This window comes from Ammodytes marinus (assembly GCF_949987685.1).
Source record: "Ammodytes marinus genome assembly, chromosome: 21".
Classification (NCBI taxonomy): Eukaryota; Metazoa; Chordata; class Actinopteri; order Uranoscopiformes; family Ammodytidae; genus Ammodytes; species Ammodytes marinus.
This window is the reverse complement of record NC_137225.1, coordinates 24,541,579-24,559,078: the sequence shown is the minus strand read 5'-3', so window position 1 is coordinate 24,559,078 and position 17,500 is coordinate 24,541,579. Positions and strand designations below refer to the sequence as shown.

General features: G+C 40.6%; 1 protein-coding gene across 1 annotated transcript in view; it reads right to left on the bottom strand.

Moving 5' to 3' along the window:
• acot9.1 (acyl-CoA thioesterase 9, tandem duplicate 1) overlaps positions 1-17,500 on the bottom strand; it is a 22,295-nt gene that overhangs the window by 4,215 nt on the left and 580 nt on the right. The window contains exons 2-13 of the mRNA XM_080050223.1: positions 14,268-14,350; positions 13,217-13,243; positions 10,910-10,955; positions 9,348-9,518; positions 8,881-8,918; positions 7,929-8,012; positions 6,373-6,476; positions 5,253-5,326; positions 4,197-4,264; positions 3,084-3,195; positions 1,125-1,215; positions 232-317 (exon numbers count right to left, since the gene is read on the bottom strand). Coding sequence (XP_079906349.1) covers positions 232-317; positions 1,125-1,215; positions 3,084-3,195; positions 4,197-4,264; positions 5,253-5,326; positions 6,373-6,476; positions 7,929-8,012; positions 8,881-8,918; positions 9,348-9,518; positions 10,910-10,955; positions 13,217-13,243; positions 14,268-14,350 — 984 coding nt within the window. The remainder of the gene's footprint in view (positions 1-231; positions 318-1,124; positions 1,216-3,083; positions 3,196-4,196; positions 4,265-5,252; positions 5,327-6,372; positions 6,477-7,928; positions 8,013-8,880; positions 8,919-9,347; positions 9,519-10,909; positions 10,956-13,216; positions 13,244-14,267; positions 14,351-17,500) is intronic.

Here is a 17,500-nt window from a genome sequence, read left to right as displayed (position 1 = left end):
ATTGCTGCCACTCTTCACCACTGTGTAAATGTTTCAATTGTTTTGTTTTTTTCTCTTCACCTGTTGTTGTGTATTTGATGTATTTGCGTTGAATATTGTGTATGTATTGTTGTTTTTCCTTTGAATTTGCTTTGAACTCGACGTCATTGTATATGAGGGTCAGCCCTCAATTGGTCTCTCGAGGATAAATAAAAGTTAAATGAAAAATAAAAAATAAATAAATGTTCTCACCCGTATGAGCAGGCATTGGCCCAGCCCAGCTCGTAAGCTTTCCTCATGAGGAAGCCTCCAAAGATCCTGTTGAAGATGTTCCTCTCCTGGTAAGAGCACAAGGAAAGAAAAACACACACACCCGCACAGACACAGACACAGACACACAGACACAGATACAGACACACAGACACAGACGCAGATACAGACACAGACACACACGCACACAGAAATAACAGGTAAATACCACATGGACCAGAATTGGAAAAAATGGTTTTGCAAGATTATGGAGTTACACTGTCCACCATAATAATAAAGAGTTTTAGGAATACTTCACCCATACGGAACCGGCGTTCTATCATTATAAAATCACTATTATAATATAATGAATGAGGTTTTTCTTCCCTCAGTCTTCCCTTGGCCCAGCTGTCCTGTTAATCCTAACCCTTACTGTGATGTCACAGTAAGGAAACTGTAGGGTTAGACAGTGAGACCATAAAACACTCTTTCTGCCTTTTCTCAGGCTAGGATGATCCGATTTCAATTTTTTTTGCACATTTATACTAAATAGGATCTCAGAGTTCAATACACCTTCATATTCCAACCGGTGAAGTAGGCCTTTAATGATTTTTTTAAGGATGGACAGAACATAATGTGGTGTTTCCATGAAACGTGGAAAAAGAAAAAGAAAACGTTCTTCAAAACAGCCCTAAAAACACACCTTTTCACCCTTGCTTTTAACCTTTAAACGTTACGTTGTGTTTGTTTGTTTTGTTTAGCTTTTGTGAAGCGTCTTTGAGCACTGGGAAAAGCGCTATATAAATTTGATCTATTATTATTATTATTATTATTATTATTATTATTATTATTATTATTATTATTATTATTATTATTATTATTATTATTATTCTAACCTGAGGATGGCAGATCTCCAGTCCCTTCAGTTTGGCGTCTTCCATCCACACGGAGTTCGGAGGCAAAACTCTGCTGCGGAAACTAACAGTCCTGTGAAGAGGAGAAGGTTTTTTTTTTTATTTTTATTTATAGAGTATTGCATACATCAAAACATTGTTTACAAGTTATTTCTTGTTGTTGATTACAGAAAATAAAAAACAGTACAAGTGAAACAATCAATGATCGTAACCAGCAAAACCTTAATACTCCCCTTTCTGTTTTTTTTTTTTTTTTTTTTTTTTTTTACTTTTCTAGAACAATGTTACAGGGATGCATTGACAATAATAATATATCAATATATCAAAGAGAGAGAAGAGAAAAATAAAAACAAAGAAAGAAAGACACCTTTTGAAGGGGGATAACCTAGCACCTTTTAGAGTGGGTGTATTTTTTACATCAAATAAATAAGAAAAATAGAAATAGGAAAAACGTAGCATGTTTTTTCTAGATTAGAAATAATAGACATAAATAATAATACAAACAAACGGAGCTATATAATTTGTCTGCGTCTTTTTCATGAACAAAGTCCAATTTTCCGAGGAGAAGGTTTTTAAATAAATATGTGTGTGCGCTTGTGTGCTGATCTGCTAATATTAATATGTAAATGTATTTTGGGTGTGGATTTATATAAGCCTGTACAGGTTTCTGCCACATCCACACATGTATTTTTTTTTTTTTAACTACATGTTTTTTTTTTTTTTTTTTTATCGATTTGTATGTGGAAAAACTAAAACTAAAACTAAAAACTAAATATGTATTTATTTAACCTTCATTTTTCCAGATTAAACAGTTTCTCATTTACAATATTGATCTGGTCCGAGATGCTCCATAACAGTTTACAGAGCCTAGGCTTTGTATCACCACCAGATGTTTTTTCTTCTTCATTGCACACATAGGACGTGAGGAGATATTCACTGATTTTGACAATTTTAACAAGCGTTCTCCAGAATCACTGACTCCACCTGTAAGTCTTCTTGACAAAAGCTAAGTCACTTCATTCATTACTGTGACATTTGGATTGACAAATGTACCAAACTCTTTTTTTGGATGCTTAACTATCATGTTACTAACCAACTCCCCACATTAAATACTTACAGGGATTTTGTGGATTTCAGCTTACAGGGGCTTTAAGGCCAGGACACACCGGTCTGACTACCGACCGTCGCCCCAAAATGGAGTCGGCCGTTTCAAGCAGCTCCAGTTTGCCCGTCGCGGACAAAAAAGTGCCAAGAACACACCGAGCCGACTGCTGACTTTCCGTACGCTCTGCGCTTGCGCGGGACGTAATGTCTCCATAACAGCAGGCGGCGCTAATCTGTATTGTGGCCCAAAAAAATACGGAAGCCGGAAATGATGGGACGGCTCTCTAGACCATAAACATAGATAGAACTACGTATTTATATTTATGGACCATAAACAGCACCATTTTTAGCAGAGAGTGTCGAGCATGGTGTCGAGCAGTCAACAAGGGTTGATGCATGTGAGTACTCGCTGAACGAAACAAACAAACACATTAAAACAATGGCTAGCGATGCGATATTGTTGTCAGCAGTTTTTTGTTTTTTTTAACCTTTATTTATACAGGTATATCCCATTGAGACCGAAGACTCTTTTGCAAGTTTGTGCTACCCGCCTCACTTCCGGGCTTCACTGATTCGCTAGCCCTCCACCAATCAAATTGCTCTGACTGAAAGACTGCCCGCCGCCAATTGAACATGTTCAATCGGCTCAAAAGAAGCCCGACGACATCAACTACGGCCGACGTCACCGAACACACCAAACAGATTCGTGTCCCCGCCCCCTCCAGACTCTACGATGGCGGATTATCGGGCCGGTGTGTCCGGGCCTTTAAACTACAGCCCTTCTCAGTCCTGACTCGTTAGATAAAAGTAAAATAAAAATAAATTACTCATTCTTACTTAGTGTCCAGTGTGTTGAGGAAGAGGCTGTGAACGATCTTCCTCTCCTCGTCTGTCGGAGCGACTTTCAACAACGAAGCTCCACTGAGCTCGAAGCGCCGCACTTTGTTAGCTGGAAGACAGACAGACAGACAGACAGACAGACAGACAGACAGACAGACAGACAGACAGACAGACAGACAGACAGAGACAGACAGACAGACAGGCAGACAGACAGACAGACAGACAGACAGACAGACAGACAGACAGACAGACAGACAGACTTTTACTATTTATAGGCATATGTTTGAGTAGAATGAACATTTTGGTTTTATTCTATAAATTACCGACAACATTTCTACCAAATTCCCCCCCGAAAATATTGTCATTAAGAGCATTTCCATTAAGTAATGTAGAGATGAAGATTTAAGAAAAAAATCCAGACTGGTCTCTTAATTTTTTCCAGAGCTGTATGTGTTTTTGAGATGGGGAACAGAATCTAGTCTTACTTTTTTTTTTTTTTTTAAGATTATTTTCCTCGCATTTTCAAGCCTTATTGGATAGTACAGAGTTGAAATGGGGAGACAGAGAGAGAGAGAGAGGGGGGATGATCTGCAGTAAAGGTCCACGGGTCGGATTTGAACCCGCGACCACTACAACGAAGGCCGGAGCCAATATGGTACACGCTCTATCCACTACACCACCGGAGTGCCCATCTAGTCTTACTTTAGTGAGGGTTTAACTTGTGTAGTGCATCCACACTTTTCGCACTTTACTTTAGTATTACCATGTAAACATCTGGTCAATGATCAAACTCCTTCGTGATTTTTCTCTACTTATGACATCTATTGCAGTATGTCCGTCCTGGGAGAGGGATCCCTTACTCTGTCGACTCTCCCTGAGATTTCTTAAATTATTTTTTTTTAATCCCGGTAAAGGGTTTTTTACTGGGAGTTTTTTCTCAGCCGAGCTAAGGGTGTAAGGGCAGGGTATCATATTGTATCATATATTGTATGAAATGTAAAGACCACAGAGACAAATGTGTATTTGTGATGTTGGGCTATAGAAATAAAACTGATTTGATTTGATTTGATTTGAGTATAAATGCATCATACACATCATAACTTCTCAAACCTTCTCCTTCCTGGAAGATCCTCTCCTCGTCTGGACCTTCAGGCTTCAGTGGGTTCACAAACGCAGCTCTGAAAGAAACAGACAACAACAGGGCTAATGTCAGACTTTCACAGCTGTAAATAGGTTTAATAAGACTTTGAAAACGGCCTGTCTAACAAGTGAGTCAAAGAAAAACTGCTCGGTCTTGGCACCACCCCCCTAGTGGCACTTCCGGTTACTACAGTTGTGGTCACTTCCTTATTGGATGCTGGGAAAAATCGCTGAGGTTGGAGCTTGCTTGATACTGAGTGTTTTTATCGTGTGGTTTTAGTATTTTTACCTAAATAACACTGCACTTTACAATTTCAGTCAATCTCATATATATATATTTTTTTTAAGATATTTTTTTGGCATTTTTATGCTTTATTGATAGTGTAGAGACAGAGTTGAAATGGGGCAGAGAGGGGAGTGACATGCAGAGAACGACCGCGGGCTGGAATCGAACCCGGGTCCACTGCTGGCCGAGGCCCATGGGGGGGGGACGCCCTACCAACTGAGCTAAAGGCGCCCCTTCAATCTCATCTTTAAATAATTTAGTTAAAAAAAAATCTTTTTACAAAGAACACAAACAAAAACAAAAGACAAAATAAAAATAAACAACTAACATGGCGTACTCTACTTTACAGGTTTCTAAGGACATTGTTTAAACTAAAGGTCGGTGCGCTCCGGTGGTGTAGTGGATAGAGCGCGTACCATATCGGCTCCGGCCTTCGTTGCAGTGGGTTCAAATCCGACCCGTGGACCTTTACTGCAGGTCATCCCCCCCCCTCTCTCTCTCTCTCTCTCTGTCTCCCCATTTCAACTCTGTACTGTCTAATAAAGCTTGAAAATGCCAAAAAAAAAAAAAGGTGTCATGTAGGTCGCTTCTATAGTCAAGGAAAGGCTGCCATACAGTATCTGTTTACATTTGTCTGCTTTCCATGAGAACAATCTCAGTCCATTTCATTGTAATTTAATGATTTAAATGCACGGAGAAGTCTTTAAACATTGGTATTAGTATCAGTGTGAGTGTCCTACCGCTTGTTTTCTGGGTCCCGGGCCACCATAACGAACGTAGCATCCAGCACCGGGGCATAAGCTCCATCACGGAACTGAAAGAAAAGAAAGATAAAGGTTGCGTTCCGAATCTCCTCCTCTTTCTTTTTTCTATTCTACATACTACATCCGACGATAAAAATAATCTAGTTAGGATGCAGTAGGCATACTATTGGGACATACTTTTACTCTCTTATTTCATCATAGCATTGCGCCTTGATCTTGCCTCTTGCTTTTATATCCGGCGCATCCCCGTTTGTTTTCATATGGAGGCTTCGTCGATGTGACGTCACTTCACGTGCGCACTGGATTGTGGGTCAGAATTGCCCAAATAGGATGCACTTTTCAACACTAACAATCTTGGCCGCATGAAGAAGGACATCCGGGTACTTCTAACCATCCTAAATCTGGCCACAAGAATCGGGACATCCTAAATCTTTTTTCTACCATACTATATAGTAGAAAGTATGCGATTCGGAACGCAACCTATGTTCGTGGAATTATTTCAGGCTTTCTTTTTTTTTAATTTTCTTGGTATTTTTTAATCTTTGTTGTGAAGTTCTTATTTCTGTGTTTCTTTCAGTTGATCTAACAATTTGGTCGGGAAATATATGAGAGAGATATGTGCACTTATTTATGTATGTGTGTGTGCAGTGTGTGTGTGTGTGTGTGTGTGTGTGTGAGTGAGTGAGTGAGTGAGTGCGTGAGTGAGTGAGTGAGTGAGTGAGTGAGTGAGTGAGTGAGTGAGTGAGTGAGTGAGTGAGTGAGTGAGTGAGTGAGTGAGTGAGTGAGTGAGTGAGTGAGTGCGTGCGTGTGTGTGAGTGCGTGTGCGCGTGTGTGTGAGTGAGTGAGTGCGTGTGTGCGTGCAGTGTGTGTGCGGCGAGCGTGCGTGTGTGCAGTGTATATGTGTGTGTGTGTGTGTGTGTGTGTGTGAGTAGGTGAGTGAGTGAGTGAGTGAGTGAGTGAGTGAGTGAGTGAGTGAGTGAGTGAGTGAGTGCGTGTGTAGAGTGTATATGTGTATATGTGTGTGTGTGTGTGCGTGCGTGTGTGTGTGCGTGTGTGTGCGTGCGTGCGTCGAGCGTGCGTGCGTGTGTGTGTGTACCTGTGACATGTGCATCTTGGCCTCAATGGAAGTCTTCCCGACCCAGGTCACATGACCAGTGAACTTAATGTCACAGTCGGGGTAGATGGTGTGTTGCCTCATATCTGCCAAGAACAATAACAAACAATAACAAACAATAACATGTCTTTAGCGCAGATATACAAACCCAAACCACTGAATAAATGTACATGTGAATTTTTTTTTTTTAACCTTTATTTATAAAGGTAAATCCCATTGAGACCGAAGACTCTTTTACAAGGGAGACCTGTTTTCCTTTCCCACGTTACCATTCACACACACATTCATACACCGATAGCAGCAGGCTAACTATCGACATTCACACGAGACAAGGTGGGTGAAGTGTCTTGCCCAAGGACACAACAACCATGACACAGGTGGCAGGGCGGGGATCGAACCTCCAACCCTTTGATCATCGGCCGACCCGCTCTACCAACTGAGCCACAGTCGCCCCATTATCCTGCTTATTGCACTGTTGCGAACTCAATTAATTAAATATTTGAAGAAAAATATTGATTTCAGTTTGGTTTTTATTAACAGAAATGCTGCATATTTCAGATGGGCTTTATCAGACCCGCTCCACTGACATGCTTATGCTTTATGTCCCATAAGCCCGGTCTGAGCTGGGAAAGACAGCTTTTAGCTTCAGTGCCCCCCGACTCCTGGAACAACTTACAGCAACAAATTAAACTAAATAACTTCATATCCTTTAACCAATTTAAACAAACTATCTTAAATCTGCCAAACTCTACCTGTAACTGTTTTAATTAGGCTATATTGTACTTTCACCCATTTCATTTTAATTGCTGCCACTCTTCACCACTGTGTAAATGTTTCAATTGTTTTTTCTCTTCACCTGTTGTTGTGTATTTGATGTATTTGCATTGAATATTGTTTATGTATTGTTGTTTTTCCTTTGAATTTGTTTGAACTCGACGTCATTGTAAATGAGGGTCACCCCTCAATTGGTCTCTCGAGGATAAATAAAAGTTAAATGAAATGAAAATGAAATATTTAAAGTCATGTTGAAAAAGTAGTGCACTGTTTTGTGTATGAGTAGTATGTTACTGTTTGTAGACATCATACATACACAATAGAAAAAACAAACAAAAAAAACAATTGAAACAGTAATACACATACATAGTATATATACAGTATATACATAGGCCTATATCTTTTTTTTTTTTTTTTTTTTTTTTTAAGCTTTATTTATACAGGTAAATCCCATTGAGACCGAAGACTCTTTTTCAAGGGAGACCTGTTTTCCTTTCCCACGTTACCATTCACACACACATTCATACACCGATAGCAGCAGGCTAACTATCGACATTCACACGAGGCAAGGTGGGTGAAGTGTCTTGCCGAAGGACACAACAACTATGACACAGGTGGCAGGGCGGGGATCGAACCTCCAACCCTTTGATCATCGGCCGACCCGCTCTACCACCTGAGACACAGTCGCCCCAAATATCTATATAAGAAACAGTGAATTATTCAAATATAATAATGTAATATAACATATATATAGAGTGTGTTACCAATCTTGTCCACCAGGGCGGTGACGATAGACAGAGGCGATCTCTTGAGCTCCGTGTTGTAGGTGTGAGAATAAGAGATAAGAACTGAGGACAGACAACAGGATAAAATCATAGATAGTAAATAATATGGATGTAGCATCCGGGCTGACCTCAGTTATTCACACGGCATCCAATAATCCTGGTTTGTGCGCGTCGCCATTTTGTGAGGGGGAGAGGGAGATAGCTGACGTATACCTTCCGAGGCAAAGTGAGGGACAACGGGCGGAGAGCTGTCACTCAAGAGATCGCGCCAATACATTTTAACCTCCAAAAGAATAAAAACTAGCGTGGTCCAAAAAATTCACCCCCCCACCCCCCCTCAGTGTTGTCATGGAGATATGACCTAAACATACAGACTAAAATGGTTTTGTGGACCAGGCTGTAAATAGGTTTAATAAGACTTTGAAAACGGCATGTTTAACAAGTGAGTCCAAGAAAAACTGCTCGGTCTTGGCACCACCCCCCCAGTGGCACTTCCTGGTTACTACAGTTGTGGTCACTTCCTTATTGGATGCTGGTAAAAAGACTGTGCCCTTTAAAGGTGCAGTGTGTAGAATTTTGGGTTTCATTTCCTAGCAGATTTTGTAGAAAGTAATTATAATATCCATAAGTACATTTAATTTAGTGCATAATATCTGAAAAAATCTTTTTGAATTATTATTTTTTCCCTTAGAAAGGGTCTCATATATGTCCTTATTTCTGCATATTTTGGACCAAGGCCTAGTGCCGCCATCTTGAAAGTGTCATAGTTGGAATGTCATCAGGTGCATTGTTTTTTTCAGCTATTATGCACGAAAATTAAATGTACTTATGGATATTATAATTACTTTCTACAAAATCTGCTAGGAAATAAAATCCAAAATTCTACACACTGCAGGTTTAATATATAAATGTTTTAGTGTGGGAGTCCAACCTGCTAAACTGTCGAGGTCCTCCAGGATTCTACCAAACCTGCAGAGACACAGAAGAAGAGTTTATCTGTTAGTGTTTAATCAGTGTGTGTGTGAGTGAGTGAGTGAGTGAGTGAGTGAGTGAGTGAGTGAGTGAGTGAGTGAGTGAGTGAGTGAGTGAGTGAGTGAGTGAGTGTGTGCGTGCCTACCTAACAGTATTATGGAAGGTGTGTGTGTGTGTGTGTGTGTGTGTGTGTGTATGTACCTAACAGTATTGTGGATGGTGTGTGTGTGTGCGTGCGACGTGCGTGCATATCTACCTAACAATGTTGTGGAAGGTGTGTGTGTGTGTGTGTGTGTGTATGTACCTAACAGTATTATGGAAGGTGTGTGTGTGTGTGTGTGTGTGTGTGTGTGTGTGTGTGTGTGTGTGTGTGTGTGTGTGTGTGTGTGTGTGTCTGTCTGTCTGTCTGTCTGTCTGTCTATCTACCTCACAGTGTTATGGAAGGTTAGGTATTTCTCTCTCAGTGTTGGCTCTGAGCCCAGGGGAAGGTGAACCTCTAGCCGGCTGTCTTTCATACTCTTAGCTGGAAGATCGCTCTGAGAACTCGCCAACATGTTAGACAGAGAGACGCGGTCCGCCATAGCCTGTTGATGGTCACTGCACAGAGAGGGAGGGGGGGAGGGGGGGAGGGGGAGGAGAGAGAGACAGAGAGAGAGAGAGGGGGGAGAGAGGGGGGGGGGAGAGAGAGAGAGAGGGGGGGGAGAGGGGGAGAGAGAGACAGAGAGACAGACAGAGAGAGAGTCAGACAGAGAGAGAGGCAGAGAGAGAGGGACAGAGAGAGAGACATAGAGAGAGAGAGGGGGAGTGAGGGAGGGACAGAGAGAGAGAGAGAGAAACAGACAGACACACACACACACACACACAGAGGCACATATGCACGCACACAGAGAGAGACACACACACACACACAATTATTAAACATGTTCATAAATACTAAACATTAAAAGATACACTAATACTAGAACACTAAGATTTCTTAAAAGTAGGAATACAGGGGGCGCCTTTAGCTCAGTCGGTAAGGCGTCCCCCCCCCCCCCCCCCCCCCCCCATGGGCCTCGGCCAGCAGCAGACCCGGGTTCGATTCCCACCCGCGGTCGTTCTCTGCATGTCACTCCCCTCTCTGCCCCATTTCACCTCTGTCTCTACACTATCAATAAAGCATAAAAATGCCAAAAAAATATCTTAAAAAAAAATAAAATAAAAGTAGGAATACCACTCTTGAAGTACAGCAGGATTATCTTCTAAAAAATATAGTGTTGATCATACAGAATGTCTGTACTCTGTGTCTGTCAATGTGAAGCTAATAGATCATTTTTGCACTGCTGGGTAGTAAAATGGACATTATATCACCATATATTTTGTTAAAAAGTAACTATAAGTAAAATGCATGTGAAGTTGTGGAGTAAAACGTTCAATGTTTCCCTCTGTGATGTAGTGAACTTAGCAGAAATATAGCAGTAACAAATACTGGAGTACCAGTGTGTCAACGTTGTACTTGAATGAGTGCAAGTAACTTTCCACCACTGACTCAAATAAGGATTGTTTTCGTAAAAAACGTATCTTTAAAGGGACACTGTGTAACATTTTAAGTAATGTATTAGCTAAAATCAATATCCTCATTCATAAATATGTCCTCATTGGTGTAAAATCACCTCTGCCAATAATCTGAATTATCCTCCTGAGCGGAGAATTACAAATATTGAATATTACATTTTCTACATTGAGAGGGTAAGTCTTATGGAGACATCCATGTTTTTGGAATATCATCAGGTGCATTGTTTAGAATCTAGAATTGTTCTTGTCCTTGAAGGCCACTGTAGCTTCTGTTATTATTCTAAAGGGGTTGGGGTTACCCAGGGAGTGTTGCATTCTAGAACTTTGTAGAACTTTCAAGAACTTACTTGATGATGTCATATTACACACTGCACCTTTAAAGTTGTCACATTGTAGTTTTTGACAAAATAACAGCTCAAATGTTATTGTGTTACCTCCAATTCGTGGACGCTCCCACGATTTCTCTCAGCCTGTTCCGCACTGAAGGAAAAATAGAAGAAAACAATAAGTGTGTGTGTGTGTGTGTGTGTGTGTGTGTGTGTGTGTGTGTGTGTGTGTGTGTGTGTGTGTGTGTGGGAGATAGAGTTCAAGGCCACATGTTTCATACTGTCTCTGTCAGATAGGCGAAGTTTTTAACAAACAATGAGACTGATACACTTTTGTTTTGTTTTTCACAGGGGGGGGGACTTTATTTACCGTAACACCACCTTATGTTGTGACCTTGTACCATATTGTAGCTTCTTGGGAGCTTTCCCAAAAATTGCAAAATACACTATTTCAACAGTTTTTGACTCATTGATATGTACTTAAAGGCCTACTTCAACGGTTGGAATATGAAGGTGTATTGAACTCTGAGATCCTATGTAGTATAAATGTGCAAAACATTTTAGAAATTGGTTCATCCTAGCCTGAGAAAAGGCAGAAAGAGTGTTTTATGGTCTCACTGTCTAACCCTACATTTTCCTTCTTGTGACATCACAGTAAGGGTTAGGATTAACAGGACAGCTGGGCCAAGGGAAGACTGAGGGAAGACTGAGGGAAGAAAAACCTCATTCATTATATTATAATAGTTATTTTATAATGATAGAACGCCGGTTCCGTATGGGTGAAGTATTCCTTTAATAACATACTAAAAGTCCTAAGGAATCCGAGTGGTGGAAAGTTATTTTCTAAGCGGTTTCTTAACAATAACCTTGTAGCAATTTTCGGCTTCCTAAAATAATGTTTTGTCGTATGCGGGTGATATGATATGTGATGATATGTATCCTAATTGCAGGGGAATTAGCCTTCTTAGCACACTTTATACTGAATTTTTTTTTTTTTAAGGTATTTTTTTGAAATTTTTTTGCTTTATTGATAGTGTAGAGACAGAGTTGAAATGGGGCAGAGAGGGGAGTGACATGCAGAGAACGACCGCGGGCTGGAATCGAACCCGGGTCCGCTGCTGGCCGAGGCCCATGGGGGGGGGGACGCCCTACCAACTGAGCTAAGGGCGCCCCCATACTGAAAGTTTTAACACGTGGTTTTACGGTTTTATTAACTGTATGTGTGTCTATGTTATGGGCATCAAACTGAAGGCAATTTTCTGTCGCAGTGTGAGAGACAATAAAGTTTTTCTGATTTGAATTTGAATGAATAAAGAAGTACTTCGGCCCAAACTGAGACAATATGAAACAACAGAGAGAGAGGGGGAGTGAGAGACACAGAGAGACAGAGAGTGAGAGACAGAGACAGAGAGAGAGAGAGAGAAAGAGAGAGAGGGAGAGAGTGGAGAGTAGCAGTCCAAATAGACATAGTATATTATGTGCGAAAATCGGCTGGAGGAAAATACTGCAGACTAGTGGGAAAGAGAAGAAGAAAATATGAAGTTAGACAATACAACAAACGCCTCAGGGCAGAAATCCAGCCAACGGGAGGGACCTTGAAATTCAGACCAGGTGCATGATACCAAATAATAAAATAAATGAATGAATAGAAAAGCAGCTGTGCATGAAACAAGGTCAAATAAAGACAGGCTCAGTGTGTGTGCAGGAGCATGCGGAAGAAATGTTAAAGTGCAGTCAGTGATTCTGGAGAACGCTTGTTGTCAAAATCAAAATCAGTGAATATCTCCTCATGATCCGCTACCTGTCTGTACTGTGTGTGCTGAAAGAATTATCTGGTGTTAAAAGCTGGGGTGGAGGATTTGGGGAGAAAATGGCAGTTGGGATAGAGATTTGAATCCAAAATACCTCAACCGCTCCACTTGTTCTCTTTGGTCCCTCCCCTATGGTCCCTCCCTGACACGCTCTACACACCAACAAAGTCGTGCCAAAGTGAATGGACAGTCCCAACAGCCAATAAGGAACAGAGCATCGGAGCCTCGCTCTGATTGGTCAAAGTGTACAGCTCATGTTAACTTTGACCAATCAGAAATCACATACCCCAGCTTTAATACATAGCCTAGGCTTTGTAAACTGGTATGTAAACAAAGGGGCTAGCTACATGCCTGTTTACAGAGCCTTGGCTGTGTATTAACACCAGCTTAATTTTTCGGCACACAAACAATAGGAACATGTAGTGGATCATGAGGAGATATTCACTGATTTTGACAAAAAGTGATTTTGACAACAAGCGTTCTCCAGAATCACTGACTACACCTTCAATATGAAATTAAAGAAAATTATATGAGAATTATAGAAGTGGGAAGAGAGTTTGTTTAGACGTAGATTTAGGATTGTTCATGGTTTACCAACACACACCATTTGACACGTGTAAAAGTGGATTTCCTGTGAAGAAACACAAATGATTAAAAAATATATATAAACTTCAGTGGATGAGGCTGGATGGGTGAGTAGAGCGAGGGATTTGAGATGAATATGTCACATTGTTAGTTATGTTTCATTACAATAATAATCATTGCAATAACTCGGACTGTGTGTGTGTGTGTGTGTGTGTGTGTGTGTGTGTGTGTGTGTGTGTGTGTGTCTCTCCAGATTGTGTGTGTGTGTGTGTGTCTCCAGATTGTGTGTGTGTGTGTGTGTGTGTCTCCAGATTGTGTGTGTGTGTGTGTGTGTGCGTGCCTGTGTGTGTGTGTGTGTGTGTGTGTGTGTGTGTGTGCGTGCCTGTGTGTGTGTGTGTCTCCAGATTGTGTGTGTGTGTGTGTGTGTGTGTGTGTGTGTGTGTGTGAAATAGCCCTTTCGAATAAGTGTAGAGAAAGACTTCATAATTTCTGCTGAACAATTATGTTTTTGATGAGGTGATAGAACAGCACACAGCATAGAGTGAGGCGAGCAATCTCTATAAATGCAGCACACATGAAGGCAGTGTGGAAGCTTTTCAAATAATCCGTGAATGTGGCAACAAAATAAATTAAAAAGGTGATATGCAGGTGTTAATGTGCCTGGTAATCAGACTGAATTTCTGTTTAATTTTTGAAGAAAAAAAATCTGGACAATCTGTGCAAATCAATGCAAAAAAACAATAAAAAGTCCCTCATAATAACAGCTATAACATATATATTTTTTAACCTTTTATTTATACAGGTAAATCCCATTGAGTCCGGAGACTCTTTTACAAGGGAGACCTGTTTTCCTTTCCCACGTTACCATTCACACACACATTCATACACCGATAGCAGCAGGCTAACTATCGACATTCACACGAGGCAAGGTGGGTGAAGTGTCTTTGCCCAAGGACACAACAACCATGACACAGGTGGCAGGGCGGGGATCGAACCTCCAACCCTTTGATCATCAGCCGACCCGCTCTACCAACTGAGACACAGTCGGCTAGATCTCCGTCTAGTCTTACCGTCCGACATGTCCGGCGCCTTGCCCCCCGTGGTCGCTAGGGACCTGGTCGTCAAGGAGACAGCCGACCGTAGCAACAGGAACCTGTAAACAACAAATAAACAAACATAAATATCCTCTATGTGTGTGTGTGTGTGTGTGTGTGTCTGTGCATGTGTTTGTGTCTGTTTGTCTGTCTGTCTGTCTGTCTGTCTGTCTGTCTGTCTGTCTGTCTGTCTGTCTGTCTGTCTGTCTGTCTGTCTGTCTCGTCTGTCTGTCTGTCTCTCTGTCTGTCTCTCTCCCTGTCTGTCTGTCTTCCTGTCTGTCTGTCTGTCTGTCTGTCTGTCTGTCTGTCTGTCTGTCTGTCTGTCTGTCTGTCTGTCTGTCTGTCTGTCTGTCTGTCTGTCTGTCTGTCTGTCTGTCTGTCTGTCTGTCTCGTCTGTCTGTCTGTCTCTCTGTCTGTCTCTCTCCCTGTCTGTCTGTCTTCCTGTCTGTCTGTCTGTCTGTCTGTCTGTCTGTCTGTCTGTCTGTCTGTCTGTCTGTCTGTCTGTCTGTCTGTCTGTCTGTCTGTCTGTCTGTCTGTCTCTCTGTCTGTCTGTCTGTCTGTCTGTCTGTCTCTCTGTCTGTCTGTCTGTCTGTCTGTCTGTCTGTTGTCACCAGATACAAGCAAACATAAACATCTTGAGTCAACCTCAAGGCCAAGGAGAGTTCAGTTCAGTTTGCTTAGTGACCCACATACATTCTGTTCTAATTATAACCCCTTAGGATGTGTGTTTAAGCCTGTATCGCTAACTGTGAACAGCTGTCTGTGCGTGTGTGCCTATGTGTCTGTCTGTGTGTCTGTCTGTCTGTGTCTGTCTGTCTGTCTGTCTGTCTGTCTGTCTGTCTGTGTGTGTGTGTGTGTATGTCAAAGTGTGTGTGTGTGTGTGTGTGTGTCTGCGTGCCTATGTGTCTGTCTGTGTGTGTGTGTGTGTGTGTGTGTGTGTGTGTGTGTGTGTGTTCGTTGGGTGTGTGTGAGTGTGTGTGTGTGTGTGTGTGTGTGTGTGTGTGTGTTCGTTGTGTGTGTGTGTGTGTGTGTGTGTGTGTGTGCTGTCACCAGATACTTTGGGCTGAGTCCAAAAAGCTTTGTTTACAAATTGCCCACCGATAAAAAGCTACAGAGACACTCAGCTAAGATAGACCCTTAAACTGTTATCTGAGTCTCTGGAAACCTTCAAGTCCACTCTTAAAACTCACCTTTTTTCACAGGCTTTTACGTTTTAATGAATTGTTGTGTGTCATTGCTGTAAGTGTTTTTTAATGTGTGCTGTTTGTATTTTAATTTATGTATTTTATGTAAAGCACTTTGGTGAATTTAGGTTCTTATAAGGTGCTATATAAATAAAAGTGACCTTGACCTTGTTAGGTAATAACAGACAGACAGACAGACAGACAGACAGACAGACAGACAGACAGACAGACAGACAGACACCTTCCACTATTACACTATTAACCACTCCTATTTTCCATAAAGTAAGTTATTTTAGTCCAAAGATTATGTTAAATTTGTGGGTTAAATTATATTTCAAATGTCAATAAATAATGGTAAACAAACACTGTTTTTGTAATGAAGATTGTGTTAACAGATTACTCCCTTATATATATATTTTAGTATGTTTTTTATTATAGTGCTCCAATGTTTTATTATTGTAAGATTAAAAGGCAGACGTTCCTTTTCTTTAAAGGCCTACTTCACCGGTTTGAATATGAAGGTGTATTGAATTCTGAGATTCTATGTAGTATAAATGTGCAAAAAAAATTGAAATTGGTTCATCCTAGCCTGAGAAAAGGCAGAAAGAGTGTTTTTTTAACCCTATATTAATCTTACTGTGACATCACAGTAAGATAAATATAGGGTTAAAAAAAAACCTTACTTTGTAAATATTACTGTGATTTCTCTTACTGTGACATCACAGTAAGATAAATATAGGGTTAAAAAAAAACCTTACTTTGTAAATATTACTGTGATTTCTCTTACTGTGACATCACAGTAATATTTACAAAGTAATTATTTTTTTAACCCTATATTTATCTTACTGTGATGTCACAGTAAGATTAATATAGGGTTAAAAAAAACACTCTTTCTGCCTTTTCTCAGGCTAGGATGAACCGATTTTTTTTTTTTTTTGCACATTTATACTACATAGGATCTCAGAGTTCAATACACCTTCATATTCCCACCGGTGAAGTAGGCCTTTAAGTCAAGTCAAAGTCAAAGTCAAAGTCAAGGTATACTTTATTATCCCAGAGTTGGGAAATGTGTGTGGTCAAAAGTGCAGCACATTTAGGACATATAGGCAAACAAGTGGGCACGCCACACACACAACAACAACAACAACAACAACAACAACATTTAAGAATAAATAGTTCAGTTCATCAGTGAATCAGCAGCAGGCCTAAAAACAACATTCACAAAGATTAACTTAAAAACAGTAAAAGAAAACCACAGTGTTCATGATCTTGACCTGTGTCTGTCATTTAACAGTCTAATAGCAGAGGGGACGAATGACAAGCTAAACCTTTTGGTTCTGATGGACCTTTGCAGCAGCCTGCTACTGCCACGGTTGCTGCGTTGGAAGCTCCTATATATTCATATAATTTACAGAATATGTCCTTAAAGACCTACTTCACCGGTTGGAATATGAAGGTGTATTGAACTCGGAGATCCTATTTAGTATAAATGTGCTAAAAAAATTCAATCGGATCATCCTAGCCTGAGAAAAGGCAGAAAGAGTGTTTTATGGTCTCACTGTTTAAACCCTACAGTTTCCTTCTTGTGACATCACAGTAAGGGTCAGGATTAACAGGACAGCTGGGCCAAGGGAAGACTAAGGGAAGACTGAGGGAAGAAAAACCTCATTCATTATATTATAATAGTGATTTTATAATGATAGAACGCTGGTTCCGTATGGGTGAAGTACTCCTTTAATGTTCATATTTCCTATATACATTTAGGTTTTATATCGTACATCTAAATTGTAGTGGTCCCATGTTTTTCCATTGTAAAAATTAAAGATTACTGTTCACATCTGTATTCATATGATTTACGGTTTACTTCACAACAAGTTACACAGAAGATTACAATTTAGCACAATGAGTTCATGATAAAATAGGCCTACGCATTTTAAAGACTTTAAACTCTACGCTGAATAGCCGAAAGTATATGAATAAGCTTCACCTCCACCTTCCATTATCATTCATGAAAAAGTGATTTTG